This window comes from Hyalella azteca, unplaced genomic scaffold (assembly GCF_000764305.2).
Source record: "Hyalella azteca isolate HAZT.00-mixed unplaced genomic scaffold, Hazt_2.0.2 contig8314, whole genome shotgun sequence".
NCBI classification, from domain to species: Eukaryota; Metazoa; Arthropoda; class Malacostraca; order Amphipoda; family Hyalellidae; genus Hyalella; species Hyalella azteca.
In genome coordinates, this window is record NW_025938411.1 from 658,662 (window position 1) to 673,610 (window position 14,949).

Here is a 14,949-nt window from a genome sequence, read left to right on the forward strand (position 1 = left end):
TTCATTTGCCCAACAACTTAACCAAAAATATGGATGAAATAAATACAATTTTAGATATATAGTTTATTTATAGAGTTCACAAATATTTAGCACTGATTCGTTGAACAATGCGAAGTAACGTCACATAACTAATGAAATAGGTAATGAAAACAAGCGACAAAATAAGGTCATGAGTAATTTATAACAATAACAACCATGCACTAAATGCAAGGAATATTTCTAATTTGCAATAACTGAAGATAAAAATGCTATGAAAATTTCGATTACGGAGTACAGTGGAATACATACGTCAGCAGATTAATATGGCAATATTGCGCAAAACGTCGTGGCTCACGTCATCTTAAAACGACATCGTGAATGACATTTAAAAGTTTACTCTAAATACATACATCGATTATATCGTAGTAGCAACAAAAACACTGTAACCGCATTTCAAGAAAGCTATTGCAATGTTACTTTCTTAGAAATGACAATCTTGTTCCGTTATAAAATATCATTCCATAATGCCCGAGGATAAACAATACATTCAAAATTGGCCGTCACCGAAGCAAAAAAAAAACACATTTTTTAGTGAAAGACAATTTGAAGTCACTAGAAGCGTCCTTATAAATGTCCTCAAATAAAATGCAATAACTATTTAATTAAAAAAAACATTTAGGTGTTCAGTTTATCATGCAATTTTAATGCCAAACCGCATAGTTTAACGTAACGTACGTCTACTTTTATGCCAAGCAGTGAAAATTATACCAGCACTAAAGAGACAGGAACATCCCCTTCATCACACATCTCAAACATCAATTATTGATTCCTCTTATACTAAATATACAGACCAATAGTGTTTCAAACTTTTGGCAGATGCGCTAACCTGCGACCGTTCATTTCAAATTACTGAGATAAGGGGTTCTATTGTTGCATCAAGAAAATAGAAAAAACTCTTATGGAAATTCAAGTGGTAATATTACCAGACCGTTTACAGTTCAATGATAAAAAATTCCTTTGTTCCAACATAATTTTGAATACATTTTATTCACATATTGCCGGAAATACACCGGAGCTTGCGGCCGCACGAGGTGAAGCTTTCCTAGTTGAGATTGCTATAATCCAGTACATGATAAGAGGCAGAATAGAAATCGCTTACAACTCTTCAACAAAAGTGTTGAAATTTACTCGAGATTGCTAATGATCCACGGCACGAAGGATTGGTTGCAAGATTCATGCCTTCAGTTCAATGCAGAAAACTTCATAATATAGTTGATTTTGCGCTAAATCTACAGCATAAAGTGGTTCATACCAGAGATATGCCTATAGTTCAGAGCACATAATTTCAGAAACAGATGGATTTTGCGCAAAATCCACGGTTTGAAATGTTGCATACATGGGTTAAGCCTTCAATTCAAAACAGATAATTTCACAAACGAGTGGATGTTGCTCGAAATCCACGGCATGAAGTGGTGCATACGAGTGAAATGTCTTCACTTCAGTACGTTGAATGTTAGATCCTAGTTGCTTATCGCAAGATCCAGGCTATGAAGAAGTGCACATTATTGTCATGTATTTAGTTCAATGAAGATGATTTCAGAATCTTGATGTGATGTGCGAAACCAAGGGTATGAAGTGAGGCATACTAGTTATGCCTTCACTTCAGTACCTAAAATGTCAGGGTCTAGTTGATGTTGCGCAAGATACAGGGCATGAAGTGAGGCATACTAGTAGTGTACCTAGAATGTCAGAATGTACTGAAGAATGTACTTCAGTACTTGGAATGTCAGAGTCTAGTTAATGTTGCGCAAGATCCAGGGCATGAAGTGGGAAACCTTCGAGTAGATGCCGGGGTATCCAGGCTCCGCACAGCGGAACCCAAGAGACACCACCCCGACCAGGTAGTACTTCGTCTGCTCGCCTGGGTTGAATACCGGGGACATCAGAGGACCTCCGGAGTCGCCCTGCGACGGGATGAGGTACGCATTAGTGGTGCTTTTCTAAACAATTTTTAAACAGTTTTTTATAAAACATTATTGCAGTTTTCATAAATAAAATAATCCCGTGTCAATGTAGGTTTTAATGTTGAATATCAGCGGAAATTCTCAATTGCGTAAACTAATTGGAATAGTAATTTTTACCAACAAAATTCAGGCATTCATTTGAACTTTGAAATAGAAATATAATGGAAGTTTCATGTTAAAGGAAGGCTTGAGGGGATATCGCTGTAATCAGCATTATTTTACAGTTTTTACTCTACAACTTACTAACGAGATTCATGTCAGGCAAAGTCAGGATTGTGGAAGTGTTTAGTAACAGTAAAATATCCAAATGCCGCAAAAGAAAGTCGCTTTATCTATTAATCTTTCAGCTTATCAGTCATTAAACAGTCCGTCAACGAAGGCCTATATTCCGTCAAATGTGTCACTGTCTTCACCTGACAAGCGTCGCGTCCGCCCTGGGCAAAGCCAGCGCACAGGATGCGCTCGTCGACACGCACGGTCTGGAATCGCGCGTAGCTTTGCACGCACGACGCGGGCTCCACGACGGGCACGGCCACGTCACGTAGGATGTTTGAAGACCGCTGGTCTGTGTAAGACGTGTACACTCATCAGTGGTTAATGATGAAAAATATCATTACGATGATACATAGACACAGTCAATATTCATGTCGGTCAGCGCACGACCTGCAGGCTCATCAGGAATCGAAACAAAAAATTATCACTACAACGATGTTGCTGACATGCATTACTTAGGTTCAGTTACTTAGAATCGGACACTCATTGTACAGAATATCATACTCTTTACAGGACTCCTAATTGTTGAGGAAACTGAATGTACAGACCACAGAGCGTACAGGCATCTTAACTACAAGGAACGCTGAAAGAAATCTTAACATTGAAGAACACTGAATGTATAAAACTTATAGTGCAAAGAAATCTTAATATTAAAGAACGCCGAATGTACAGACCCTATAGTGTACAGGGGCCGTATTATCAAAACTTCGTAAGTACGCAAAATCGACTTACGAGTGGCGTTGCTATGACAACGTAATACCAGAGGTGGTATTATATAAACATTTGCGCGGGAAAAATTGGCGCGGGAAAAAAATTTAGGCTTTTAGCTAAGACTTGCGTACGAAAGTTTTGATAATGCCAAAATTAGGGTGTATTTACGTACCACAGAACTTTTTTGTCGTAAGTACAAAAAGTTACGAAGCTTTGATAATCCGGCCCCAGGACATTAAACAGTAATTGTACACTCACTGTACTGAATGGACCCCCAGCCAGCGACGTAAGGCTGCGCCCCCACAGCAGGCTCAATGAAGCTCGGGAAGCGCGGGAGGCAGATCGGCGAGATGTGCTCTGCAATCAACGCGTAGATTTACGCCATTAAACGAATTAAGAAGAGAAATAATTATTATAATATAGTTTTCTATCGTGCCTGCCTTTCTGATCACATTCGAGTCCATGCGCTTTTATTCTCGAGGTTTCACTAGGCACAGTGGTTACAGTTCAAAGTACCAGGATCGGAGCAGAGGTGCGGGTTTGATCCCAGCTCTGTGCGCCAGTTTCTGGTCAGAATCGGCGATGAGGCCGGGCGGTTAAGCACAGAAAAATTAGAGCGGTGAGTTGCGTGTTCGAAACGGAACGAGCTGTGAATGTTCTGCGATGTTAAGAATTGACTGCGACCAAACGCTGAAACCGCTATGCTATTTTGTTGCCTGAGTACAAATGTGGTTATTAGGTAGGAAGAATGGACGCGAAAGATTAACTGGGTAAGAAAAATTAAAAAAGCTAAAAGTGCTACTGTATGACGACTAGGTGTATGAATACAAATGGTTAAGAGATCCATATGATGCTAGGCTGTACGACAGAATATGCTAAGGATTTCATCGCACGTTTCAGTGCTGAGCATTTATCCTGCACTGCAGAAACGAGTGAGAATTAACCTAAATAGCGATGCACTTTTTGCCCTTGGACATTCTGACCCAGTTTGGGCTTCCAAAGAGCTTATCAGTACGCACAGTGTCGTCACTGTTTGTGCGGTGGGTAAGAAAGTGTGTCACGATTTGGACACTAAGACGGATGAAGTACTTAGATAATTATGAAGAGACGGTTGCCATTTTTACGTTTAGAATGAATTTGATTGTTCGGATTGATGTTGAGCACTAGACCGAATTTTGTAAAAATGAATCAATTAAATCGGTCTTGAAGGCTCCAGGTGCTTACTATTTTGTGTAAGTACAACAGCTCTCTGTGTGAGTTAAAGTAAATGTCAGTGGAATGAGCGGAAAGAAGTTGAGTGTTGCGCATATGAGGGTGAATGTGTATGAATCTGTGGAACATTCAATGTTAAAGACTGCTCCATTTAAGAGAGAAAGGCAGGAGATTAAGGATGTAATTCTGAAAAAGACTGCTAAATAAGTCATCCCGTGAATGAGAGGTCAGCGATAAGTGGTTTGCAGTGATTATAGATTTGTTGGAGCGAAATTGATTAGAAGTTGGAAAATATATTTATAGAGTGAGTTTAAAATGACATATAGGAGCACAAGTTAAAGCCTGAGTACTGGAAATTAGTTATAGATGCTCTATGAAAACCTAAAGTCGGATTTAGGATAACTTGAATAGATTTGATATTGCGGGGTAGCTGGCCTATAAAAATAAAAATGTTCTCGAGTCAGCCTGTAATAATTCCCGAATAAGCCGGTATTTAACTAGTAATACTTGAACATGAAAGGCTTTGTATACCTAATCCTTCATTCCTCAAAAAAATCATACATATTGAGAGGGAAAACATTAAAAATTTGAACGTAACATAACACGCTATCTAACATTTCAGACGTATGATTTATCACTCACTCTTGAAGACAACGTCCCTGTCGAGCCTGAGCAAGGCGATGTCGTTGGAGAAGTTGGTGTCGTAATTCTCATGCATCGTGCGGCTCTCGATGCCGAAGTCTTCGTGTACAGCGTCCGTCGTCCGGGACAGGTCGTGTTCTCCCAAACGCACCACACGCCTGCGCATGAGCAGAAATTGTAGTTTTTCATTGCAGTAACGATTACTTTTTTATTTGGTGTTGTTCCCAGGAGATTTTACAATGATGATTAATTTTATGATTTCGCATCATCAAGCGGCAACAAGAATCCATTATGAATAAAATGAACTAAAATTATAGTGGAAATTATCCAAAATTACGAACATTTTTATTCAGTATTAGGAAAATTTTAATTAATCAAAATTATGAACATTAATTATACGAAATATGACAGACAATATAAAGATCAGTCGAATGTCACTATTATCAATATCCATCACGGTCCATATCGTCTAACATTGATTCTGTCATGATTTAGAAGCGATAAAGCAAATAGGCCTATTCCATAACCTCCTACGGAAAATCTGTGATCCTTTAGCCTTGGCATACATATTTTTGGATTGAATCAGAATGCTACATGAGCGGCGACCAGCACAATGTTCATGTTAAAAAATGAGCATCAAACTACAATAAAGTTCTACCTGACCACAAAAATCAAGTTCGTGCCTCACCATCACCTTACAGTCCTGCCTCACCATAGCCTTAGTCCTGCCTCACCATAGCCTTAGTCCTGCCTCACCATAGCCATAGTCCTGCCTCACCATAGCCATACACTCATGCCTCACCATAGCCTTACAGTGCTGCCTCACCATAACCTTACATTACAGTCCTGCCTCACAATTAACCCACAGTCCCACTGGGTCCATAAACAAGATACGTACAAAGATATTCAACCAATCCAACCAACCGACAAGGTTATAATTTGGACGAACGATGGACGAAACTTTCAATCATCGTCATCTCGAATACCTGACCAGTACAAATAATAGTGTCTGCCTCTTCAAATAATTTCTCCGACAATATACAGACAACTTACTACTAAATCCTTTGATGCGCTGAAGATACAGAGAAATTCTCAACAAAAAGACAAATCAAGCAAAAAGTTGCAGAATTAACCCCCACACAGCCTATGAACTCACAGTCCAGCCTGTCCATCGACGCAGTGCGCGGCGGTAAGCACGTAGCGGCGCGAGATGAGCGCGGCGCCGCAGGAGAAGGAGACGTTGCCGCGGCCGTTGTCGTACCCAAGCGCGGCAACCCAGGGCCAGTCGCCCTGGTTGACGTTGCGCCCGCCAACGATGCGCGGCAGAGTCACGTTCGAGTTACCGCATTCCGCCAGTCCTGGCAGGATATTATCCGCCGCAGAACTTCCTGGAGCTGGAATGATATGGACGTTATGAGAGATGAGATAGCAGCCAAGCTGCCTGAGTCAGAAACGACACGAGCATGGTGTGAGTCGTGATAGAAACCCAGCCAGATAAGAACTGCCAAAGTCTGCAATGTCACTGACATTCTGAGAGTCGTTATTGGAACCTAGCTACCAGTTAACAGCTATCTATTTTTAGTCAAAAATGTCAGGTACTCGTACATTCGGACAATCGCGATAGGATCATAGGAACTGTACGAGTCTGCATCGAGTTTATGAACGCCATATACATGGATCCTCGGACCTTTCTCATGATGGTTACATTTCAAGGATTCATCTCTGTAGCTCGGTAGAATATTTCGTAAATCGATCGGAAATTGGCAGATTAATTCATGAGAATTGCCACACTGCAAATTTTTACATCACTGATTTGCAACTGATGTTAATGGCTGATATATGAAACATGAGTTTACAATCGTCATCAGAAATAAATTTTTTCTGAAGGCATGAATCAATCTAATGTTGCAGATTAAAATGTAGACACAAATAATCACAAAAATGTTTATATAAGAAGCAATAAATCAAGATAGAAAAAGCGAAATGCGAGTAAAGCCTTGCCTGTTGTGTCAGTGGCGGCGATGGTGGTGGTGGCGACAGGCTCTCCCGTGGCTGTAATGAATAATTGGATAGTCGTCAAATGTCTGTTGCATCAAATACTGATCACTTAAACTATGGAACTTTTGAACCACAAATAATACATCAAATTAGGAATCTAACGATAAAAGTAACTCAAAACCTCAATAGTACACTTGAATAAAGAGCAACTAGATAATATTTCATTGATATTAGAAATATCATTACAAGTTTACATTCCTTGCAACTATAAACGTGGCTTAGTACTATATATAAAATTCAATTCCGTTAATAATGCTCATTTTTTTGGTAAAAATAACAGTAATCGTTGATTGCTAAATGAGATTCAAATGCTCATGTGCTTATCAGTATGCTAAAAAGGTGCATTTCTTCTCTTCTAAACGCAGACATGCTTGGGAGCCCTGCTGCATATAGTGAGACTCACTTGACAGTACAAACGGATTCGAACCTAAAATTGTGGTAGGCTCTGTTGCGGGAGGCTCAGTAGGAAGTTGGGTTGGTGGTTGAGTAGGGGGTTGGGTTGGGAGCTGAGTAGGAAGTTGGGTCGGGGGCTGAGTAGGAGGTTGAGTAGGGGGCTGAGTAGGAGGTTGAGTAGGTGGTTGAGTAGGAGGAGTAGTAGTTGCGGGAGCCGTAGAAGGCCGCGGTGTTACACCAGCTACCAGAGGCGCTGTCCCGCCGGAACCGGCGATGCCACAACAAAACATCGGCCGACCGGAAGCATCTCTACGGCAGATGCTCCTGTACATGGAAATCCCCATGCACGATAAGCTCAGCATTCGAGTGAGCTGTCCCGTTATGCGTGACGGCCTCAAGCAACACAAAAGCAAATGACAGGCAGCAATGCATGTTTGCACATACAACATAAAATGAACAACAAATTGCAAAGCTCAACATTGGCGTGAACTCGAAGCTTTGATTCCGCAAAGAATATAACTCATAATTACAAGATGGTCGATATTTAGCATTAAAAATTCAAATAACAGTATTTGCGGAATTGAAATAGGGTTTGATCAACTACTAAATCATTGTGGTAAATAAAGTGTACCATAAAGAATTTGTACGAATAGTATTTACTCAACATGTACTTCATTACAATCAATGAAGGGCACTTGTAAATTGACCTAAAGGTGTCATGAATCGCGTGCCGAGGCATTCAAGTCCCTGCTATTTTCTTTGTTTGATTTACTTGCATTAAACGGTGGCTTTCGTTCGCGCAAAATTATAGCTATTGTTGAATTTATATTTTTAAAAGTGTGTCTGCAATTATTATAAAACATCATAGTCAATTTGAAATTATTGCACCGACAAATATTTATAACCTTGTAGATACAAGCTTAAAACTAGGAAGTAGTCTACTTACGCTTCGACGGAGGAATAACATGCAAGCATATTATTTCGATCGCACAATACAGAACGGCGTCAGCAACGAACGCGAAAATTGCATATTAGCTTCCAAAATATTAAAGTAAATAATAAAGCCTTGGATAAAAGCAAAGACTCACGAATGACATTAATGAAGCGGAGGGTGCAAACAGTGAGATGGATCTTACCTCTCTTCAAAAACTTCCGTCTAAAATAAATAAAAAGTCTAACGTAAGCGTATAAAATGCAACGATGAGGTAGAGTTTACCTCACCTCCTGAGGTAACCGAAGAGTTAAGGTAGATGTTACCTCACCTCCTGAGGTAACCGTAGAGTTAAGGTAGATGTTACCTCACCTCCTGAGGTAACCGTAGAGTTAAGGTAAAGTTACCTCACCTCCTGAGGTAACCGTAGAGTTAAGGTAGAGTTACCTCACCTCCTGAGGTAACCGTAGAGTTAAGGTAGATGTTACCTCACCTCCTGAGGTAACCGTAGAGTTAAGGTAGAGTTTACCTCACCTTCTGAGGTAACCGTAGAGTTGAGGTAGAGTTACCTCACCTCCTCAGGTAATCGAAGAGATTTGTGGGAATAGGTCGGCTAGTCAGGATTGAGAAGATCCTCGGACATTGCACCACCTCCACACAGAGGCCCTGACCGCCCTCTGGCGGGACGCACGAGTCGGCGCTTTGGACACCTAACACGAAGGCTGCAAATGTAGCGGTGCTGAATACAACAGAATTTGAGGCAAATAAATGTGCATTTATTATGCTAATGACTTGAATTCATATAATTCAGATGAGTATAATAATAGGCACAATCCTGATGAGAATAAATATTTAAGAAACTAGTTTCTTACGAAAAATATTTGTTTCAAGCTGTGTTATAATTATCCAACACACAAAAAATGTGTAGAATAAATTTTATCAAGCAGGTTTCATTGAAGACCAGAGAATTTGTTTTATTCGCAATTTTCTTTTCAATATATCGAACAATATTTTTAGTTTGAACTGGCAAATCGAAAATCAGGTTACCGATGGACATTTTTATTTAGTTAACGACGTTTCGAATGTTTCTATCATTCATTATCAAGTTAAAAGGCGCATTGAGTGATGAAATTAGCGTCGACATAGGTACAAAATCAAGTAAATAGGATACTACTCAAAAATCAAAATTGTTAGGAATAATTACAAAATCACGAAATAATTTAGAATCAAAGCACCGAAAATTACTCCGAAAACAGTCTCAAGGTTCTGACAAATCCAGTAGTTTACTGGTTGATGGCTGGGGTCCTATCCTTAATGATGAGGGCCTCAGCTATCATGAGTCGTTTAGATAAAATAAATTTTATCTAAACGGATTAGATTAACACGTTAACTACGTATTGGTACATATGCGAGCCACGAAATGTATCTCTCCAGGAGGTAGTGCTACATAATTCAGGTTGCCTAAAGTCGGCCAAATCCGAGAACAAAAAAGGCCAAAAAAGGCCGTTAATTCAATGTATGGTATACTAGTTATTTGTAGGTTCCGCTATAAAAATTCCATTTATTTTCTTTTTGCAGTATTTAAAATTTAATTAGGAAGTACCCCTATCATAAATTTTAGCCGGCAAACGCAATTGAGAAAAACTAAATCACGGAATTTGTCCGGAAAAAATGACCTGCTTAAAAAAGTACAAAAAATGAAATACCGTGATAGTACAAGGTGAAGCAATCGTAGTCAACGTGTTAATATTCAAATGGCGGTTACATTAAAGACCGTTTCGTGGGAATCATTTTATGCATTCCATTGCAAATTGTGTCGATGTTATTATAGGAAGTGGGAATTGTAGATAGAATACTTCACACCTACATTTATTGAGCTCTTGACAGTGACACATTATAGTGACACATTTCAGTGTAGATGCTGTTGGTTATTTGTTATTTATATAATATTAAGCAGCATCCCCAATTAATTAAAGACAAAAAAAACTGTTCAATAGTTCTACAATAAATGGAAACCGTATAGATATAACTTGCAGCCACTAATTCCGTAGATAATCCACATGCAAAGCAGGCAGACAAAAATTCATTTAGAATCGCATCCTGTTTTTAAAACATTTTATTTCAATATTCAGGCACCAATTTACATCATTGCAATAACTGAATAACTGCTTGGCAATTTTACATTTTTCAATAGGGAAAAGCATGCGTCACTTTTTCGTTTTGTTCATCGTACGATTAACTAGTTTCTTAGATTTGTGCACTCGTGCGATTCATTCTACAAGGTTAATTATTTGATATTACTAGTTAAGAATGGTAATAACTACGAAGAGTGGCAGCTCATTTTAATACTTGGAACTCGAGGCAAGATTTTCAGGCAATAAACATTGCATGCCCTGCAGTGGCTGCAATCGTGACAATGTGGCCGTACAGTGCAATCATGACAATGTGGCTGTAATCTGTGGCCGTAGCCTTTACAACGTCGATCTAAATTTTAGTATATTAGTAGCTTTTTTTTAGTATATAAAAGTATACATATTTCATTACATAGTCTTCCATATTTCAGTATTTAGAATTTTAGTATAGCAGGTGATTAGTTTTAGATGTGATTGGCAATTAGCAGCTGCATATCTTAGCGATTCCTAACTTTGCAAAAACAATCACCTTGTCTGCGCTGTCGTCCAGCATCCGCCGGCTGGTGGAGTGAGACCAGCACGAGCAGCAGGGCTGTCGTCGGCAGCAGCATCGCGGCCTCAGGGTCTTTATTATTTAGGTAATTCTATTGTGTGAGAAGCATAAAATGCTAGGAATGTTATTATTAGTTGACTATCTTGTAACGTAGGAAAATAAACTGCAAGTAAATTTTTTTAAACAGACTATCTTGTAAGAGTTGTAACGTATAGAAGAACAATCAACAAGTAAATTTATTTTTAGCAGACAATTATATTATTTTACTTGACTAGACAGGAGACACTGCTTGATACCGGAGCGTGCAGGTATAAATCGCGAAATTCAAGGAAATCACAGACCTATCAAAAAACAAATACTAAAAAATCTCAACACAGCGTGACTAGGCAAGGAATGTTTTGACGCAAGTCCGAGGATAAATTTTACTTGAGGATATCATCGGTTTTCCCCGCTGAACTCTCCATTGCAGCGTTCCTAACACTGATGAATATTATCGGCGGTTTAAAAGCGGCTAGCTTATATTAAATACCTATACATGACCGACTATGATGGCAATAATTACTAACAGGCAATAGCGTAGTGCACGACTTGGTAATTTCGTAATGCCTATTTTACGTTGTGATTCATCACTATATATACAATGGAATTGGACAAATCCCATTGTACGGACACAAACAGATACAGGCACAAGGTGATTTGCATTTGTATGTATTGTTTTGTACACGTCATTGTCATCATTATAAAAGCTCCTGATTTCTTAAGTACACTTCACTCTACAGTGAATTTTACAGTGAATTACACTTTTTTATGAGTCAAATATACGTAAGAAATGCTAATTCGCGGTACATTATATAAAAAAGCTCCGTAGCTTTGGAAACAATTTCGGTTTGTTAAAAATATGGAAGATTTGACTCAACATTCCGAGTTTGAGTACTGCTGGTGTTGTTATCTAAGCAACGGACTTCTTTAGTGATTGTAAAAATTATACACCTCTATTTGAGATAATTACTTACACCCTTGTCAATTAAATTAGCTTAGGAGTAAAAATAATCTACCTTGAGATTAACATCATTTCTACCTTGAGAGTGAAATTAATCTCCCTTATGTAGGCAGTAAGATTATTTCAGCCGTAAGAACAAGATTTATCTACAAGGTTCGTAAGTTCATTTTTAACTTGATAGATAATTTCATATATAACTGACAGAAATATGATTCCTGCATTTAGATCATGATTAATATTCTGTAATAGTCAGATATTTCTACACTGATAGTAATATTAATCCACCTTAATAACACGATTAATGTATCTTGGTAGCAGGATATGTCGCGAAACATCAGCTAACTAAATGGAACACAGATCTGTCTGCGATCTTAAGAATATGTAAATAATTAATAAACATTTTAATTTAAAAATTCAGATTTTCAAACTTCCTAAAGATTTTCTTGGCTTTTAACGATTCCTCGATTTTTACTTTGTCTACACATGCGTTCTGTGATGGATGTACGCTAATTCGCTGAATTAGTGTACAAACATTAGCAAATTTTCAGATGATTATTTTAAACGTATACAAGAGGTTCTGAGCATGAAGATATCCATTTCATATTCATCATATCATTCACTTCAAACTCCTTCATTATTCAAAACAATTTCAAGTTAATGAGAACTTCGAAAAATAACCATTAATTTAATTAGTGTTATTTCACTTATTTGCATCTATTCGCAGTCGGCTCCCATATGAGGAGTCCGGGGGCTATTTTCAATGCAGATCCTTTTAACAGAAAGCGGTATTTCTTAAGACGAGTGCATGTGCTTCTGTGATCTTATTGTCACCCAAGAACATTGTCGTGCTAATTGTTTTTATTTAAAAGTAATTTTAATTCTTCTATACGATGCCGAAGAAGATTAAGCTTGCCTACCCCGCGTAGGGTAACATTTTGGGCGAATGTTAGTTGCGAGCTGTGTCGACGAGTTGTAATGCGGGTTCACAGGTGATGCGGTAATGTTAGATTGATCATATTTTGTTATACACCGTCACATGTTTTAAATGAAGGATTCATAGCTTGTTCTGTTAGTAATCCAAGCTTTATTGATTCAAATATTGCGCAATCATTCTCTCCAGCCCATTCCCAAATTTTTCAATCAACTTATCAAGAGATTTGCCCAAACCTTCAATAAAATTACTGGAGTGAAATGTCTGGCTTGTATGATTCCATTATTGTCAGTCAAGGCTACAATTTGCCAGTCAGGATTCCTCCGGTAATTTGTGGGTGGGGTGGCAAGATCCTTTACTTAGTATTGGTATGTTAACGACTTTTTGTTCACTCGGTATCACACCAAAGCTTTGGTAAAATGACTATATTGATGGAAATGGGAAACGAGTTTAAGACGATATTATAACATTAATACACTACGGACACAATCTATTCTTAAGGAGGATTTCTGCTGAAACGGTATACGGTACTCCCGTTCAATTTTTGTTCTGAATGTCATTTGATTATGCCTTCAGGGATTGCTCGTTTACGGAAGAAAACCATATTAAGTATCGTGCAAGCTGTTATAAGCCTCAGGCATTCAAAATAAAATTTGATTATGCAGTGAAGCATTATTAATATAATAATAATTTATTATTCATTCAGTTACAATTTTAATAGCATCTCATCTCAATTGAGTCAACGTCAGAACAACTGAACGTAGAAAAAGCATTGCATGCACGATAAACGTTGGGATCCCAGAATAAAAGTGGAACAAATTTTACCAATTATTTACTTTTAATTGAATATTTAAGTTCAGGCATCGGAAGTAAGGATGTGGGCAGTCTGCATGACCTTGACCGAATACGGTGAGCAGGATTCATTACCCAAAGCTTCTTCCGCGGCAAGCCCCCATAGCATCTGACCAAGGCAAGCACATTCGTTCACGTTCAACCTTGATGATGAATATCGAATTAGAAGAGTTCAGATCGTGGGTAATTACGATCAAACACAAGCAATAATTAAACTCGGGAGAAGCGTGATACGTAACGGATTTGCGTACATGCCGATCATTGACAAATGTGCTGCTTAACTATACGATGCAAAGCAATAATAATTTTAATGATTTATGATGGTGGCCCAGTGGTTACAGTTCAGAGTACCAAGATTGGAGCAGAGAGGCGCGGGTTCGATCCCAGCTCTGTGCGCCAGTTTCTGGTCAGAATCGGCAAGGAGGCCGGGCGGTCAAGCACGGTAGAATTTAATCAGTGAGTTTTGAGTTCGAGACCTCAACAAGCTGAATATTAAGCCTACGGCCTAAGCGTTTATTAAGCCTACGGCCTAATAAACGCTATTCGATCCCAGCTCTGTGCGCCAGTTTCTGGTCAGAATCGGCAAGGAGGCCGGGCGGTTAAGCACAGCAGAATTTGAATCAGTGAGTTGTGAGTTCGAGACCGCAACAAGCTGTGGATGTTCTGCGATGTTAAGAATCGGCGACAGGCCTATGGCCTAATAACGCTGAAACCGCTATTATTATTATTATTATTATTATTATGGGAAACGTTTAAACAAACCGTTATCAACTGACGAATCTGGAGTTCATTTTTTTCGAATTTTACGTAATTTGATTTACCTATCATTTTCAAGCACGTGAATTGCAATTAAATAGTTAAATTCATACAAAAAATTCATTGTGAAAAAAACATGATTTTTAAACATTTGTGCAGTTTTCTGTAGAGTGCTCATGGAGGTTAGGTTATTAAATTATTTATAATGATGATTATACGCGATGATTATACGTATATTGGAGCTGCTGTTTGGCGCCATCACAAACAAAACACAATTAGGGAAAATCAACCCTCATATAACAGTTGTAGTTCAGGTTTATGATGCAAGGCTGAAGTCTGTCGCCCGCTTACGACAGTAGGACAAAACTCTTGTAATTTTCAGCGATGTTTCATAACATCTGCACGTACAAATTGTTATCTGAACAACGTTGTCGGTTCCGGTGAGGTTCTGTCAAGCTTTCCGGTCTTTCAATTTCAGAGGAGTTAATGTTGTAAACTAAAC

The 14,949-nt window shown here is 38.6% G+C and overlaps 1 protein-coding gene across 3 annotated transcripts; it reads right to left on the reverse strand.

Annotated features, from left to right (window-relative positions):
• Positions 1–48: 48 nt before the first annotated feature.
• Positions 49–11,733, reverse strand: LOC108678023 (transmembrane protease serine 9). 3 transcript variants are annotated; one of them, XM_018166354.2, is made up of 9 exons: positions 10,885–11,733; positions 8,798–8,933; positions 7,303–7,616; positions 6,843–6,893; positions 5,998–6,235; positions 4,842–4,999; positions 3,246–3,344; positions 2,417–2,568; positions 49–1,943 (listed from the first exon to the last, which is right to left on the reverse strand). In XM_018166354.2, exons 1-9 carry the CDS (start codon positions 10,964–10,966, stop codon positions 1,773–1,775), a joined length of 1,401 nt encoding a protein of 466 aa, XP_018021843.1. In that variant the 5' UTR covers positions 10,967–11,733; the 3' UTR covers positions 49–1,772. The 3 variants fall into 3 exon arrangements, with proteins under 3 accessions (XP_018021843.1, XP_018021841.1, XP_018021844.1); XM_018166352.2 differs by having other exon boundaries at positions 8,798–8,945; positions 10,885–11,732; XM_018166355.2 differs by having other exon boundaries at positions 7,327–7,616; positions 8,798–8,945; positions 10,885–11,729.
• Between the last annotated feature and the right edge of the window lie 3,216 nt (positions 11,734–14,949).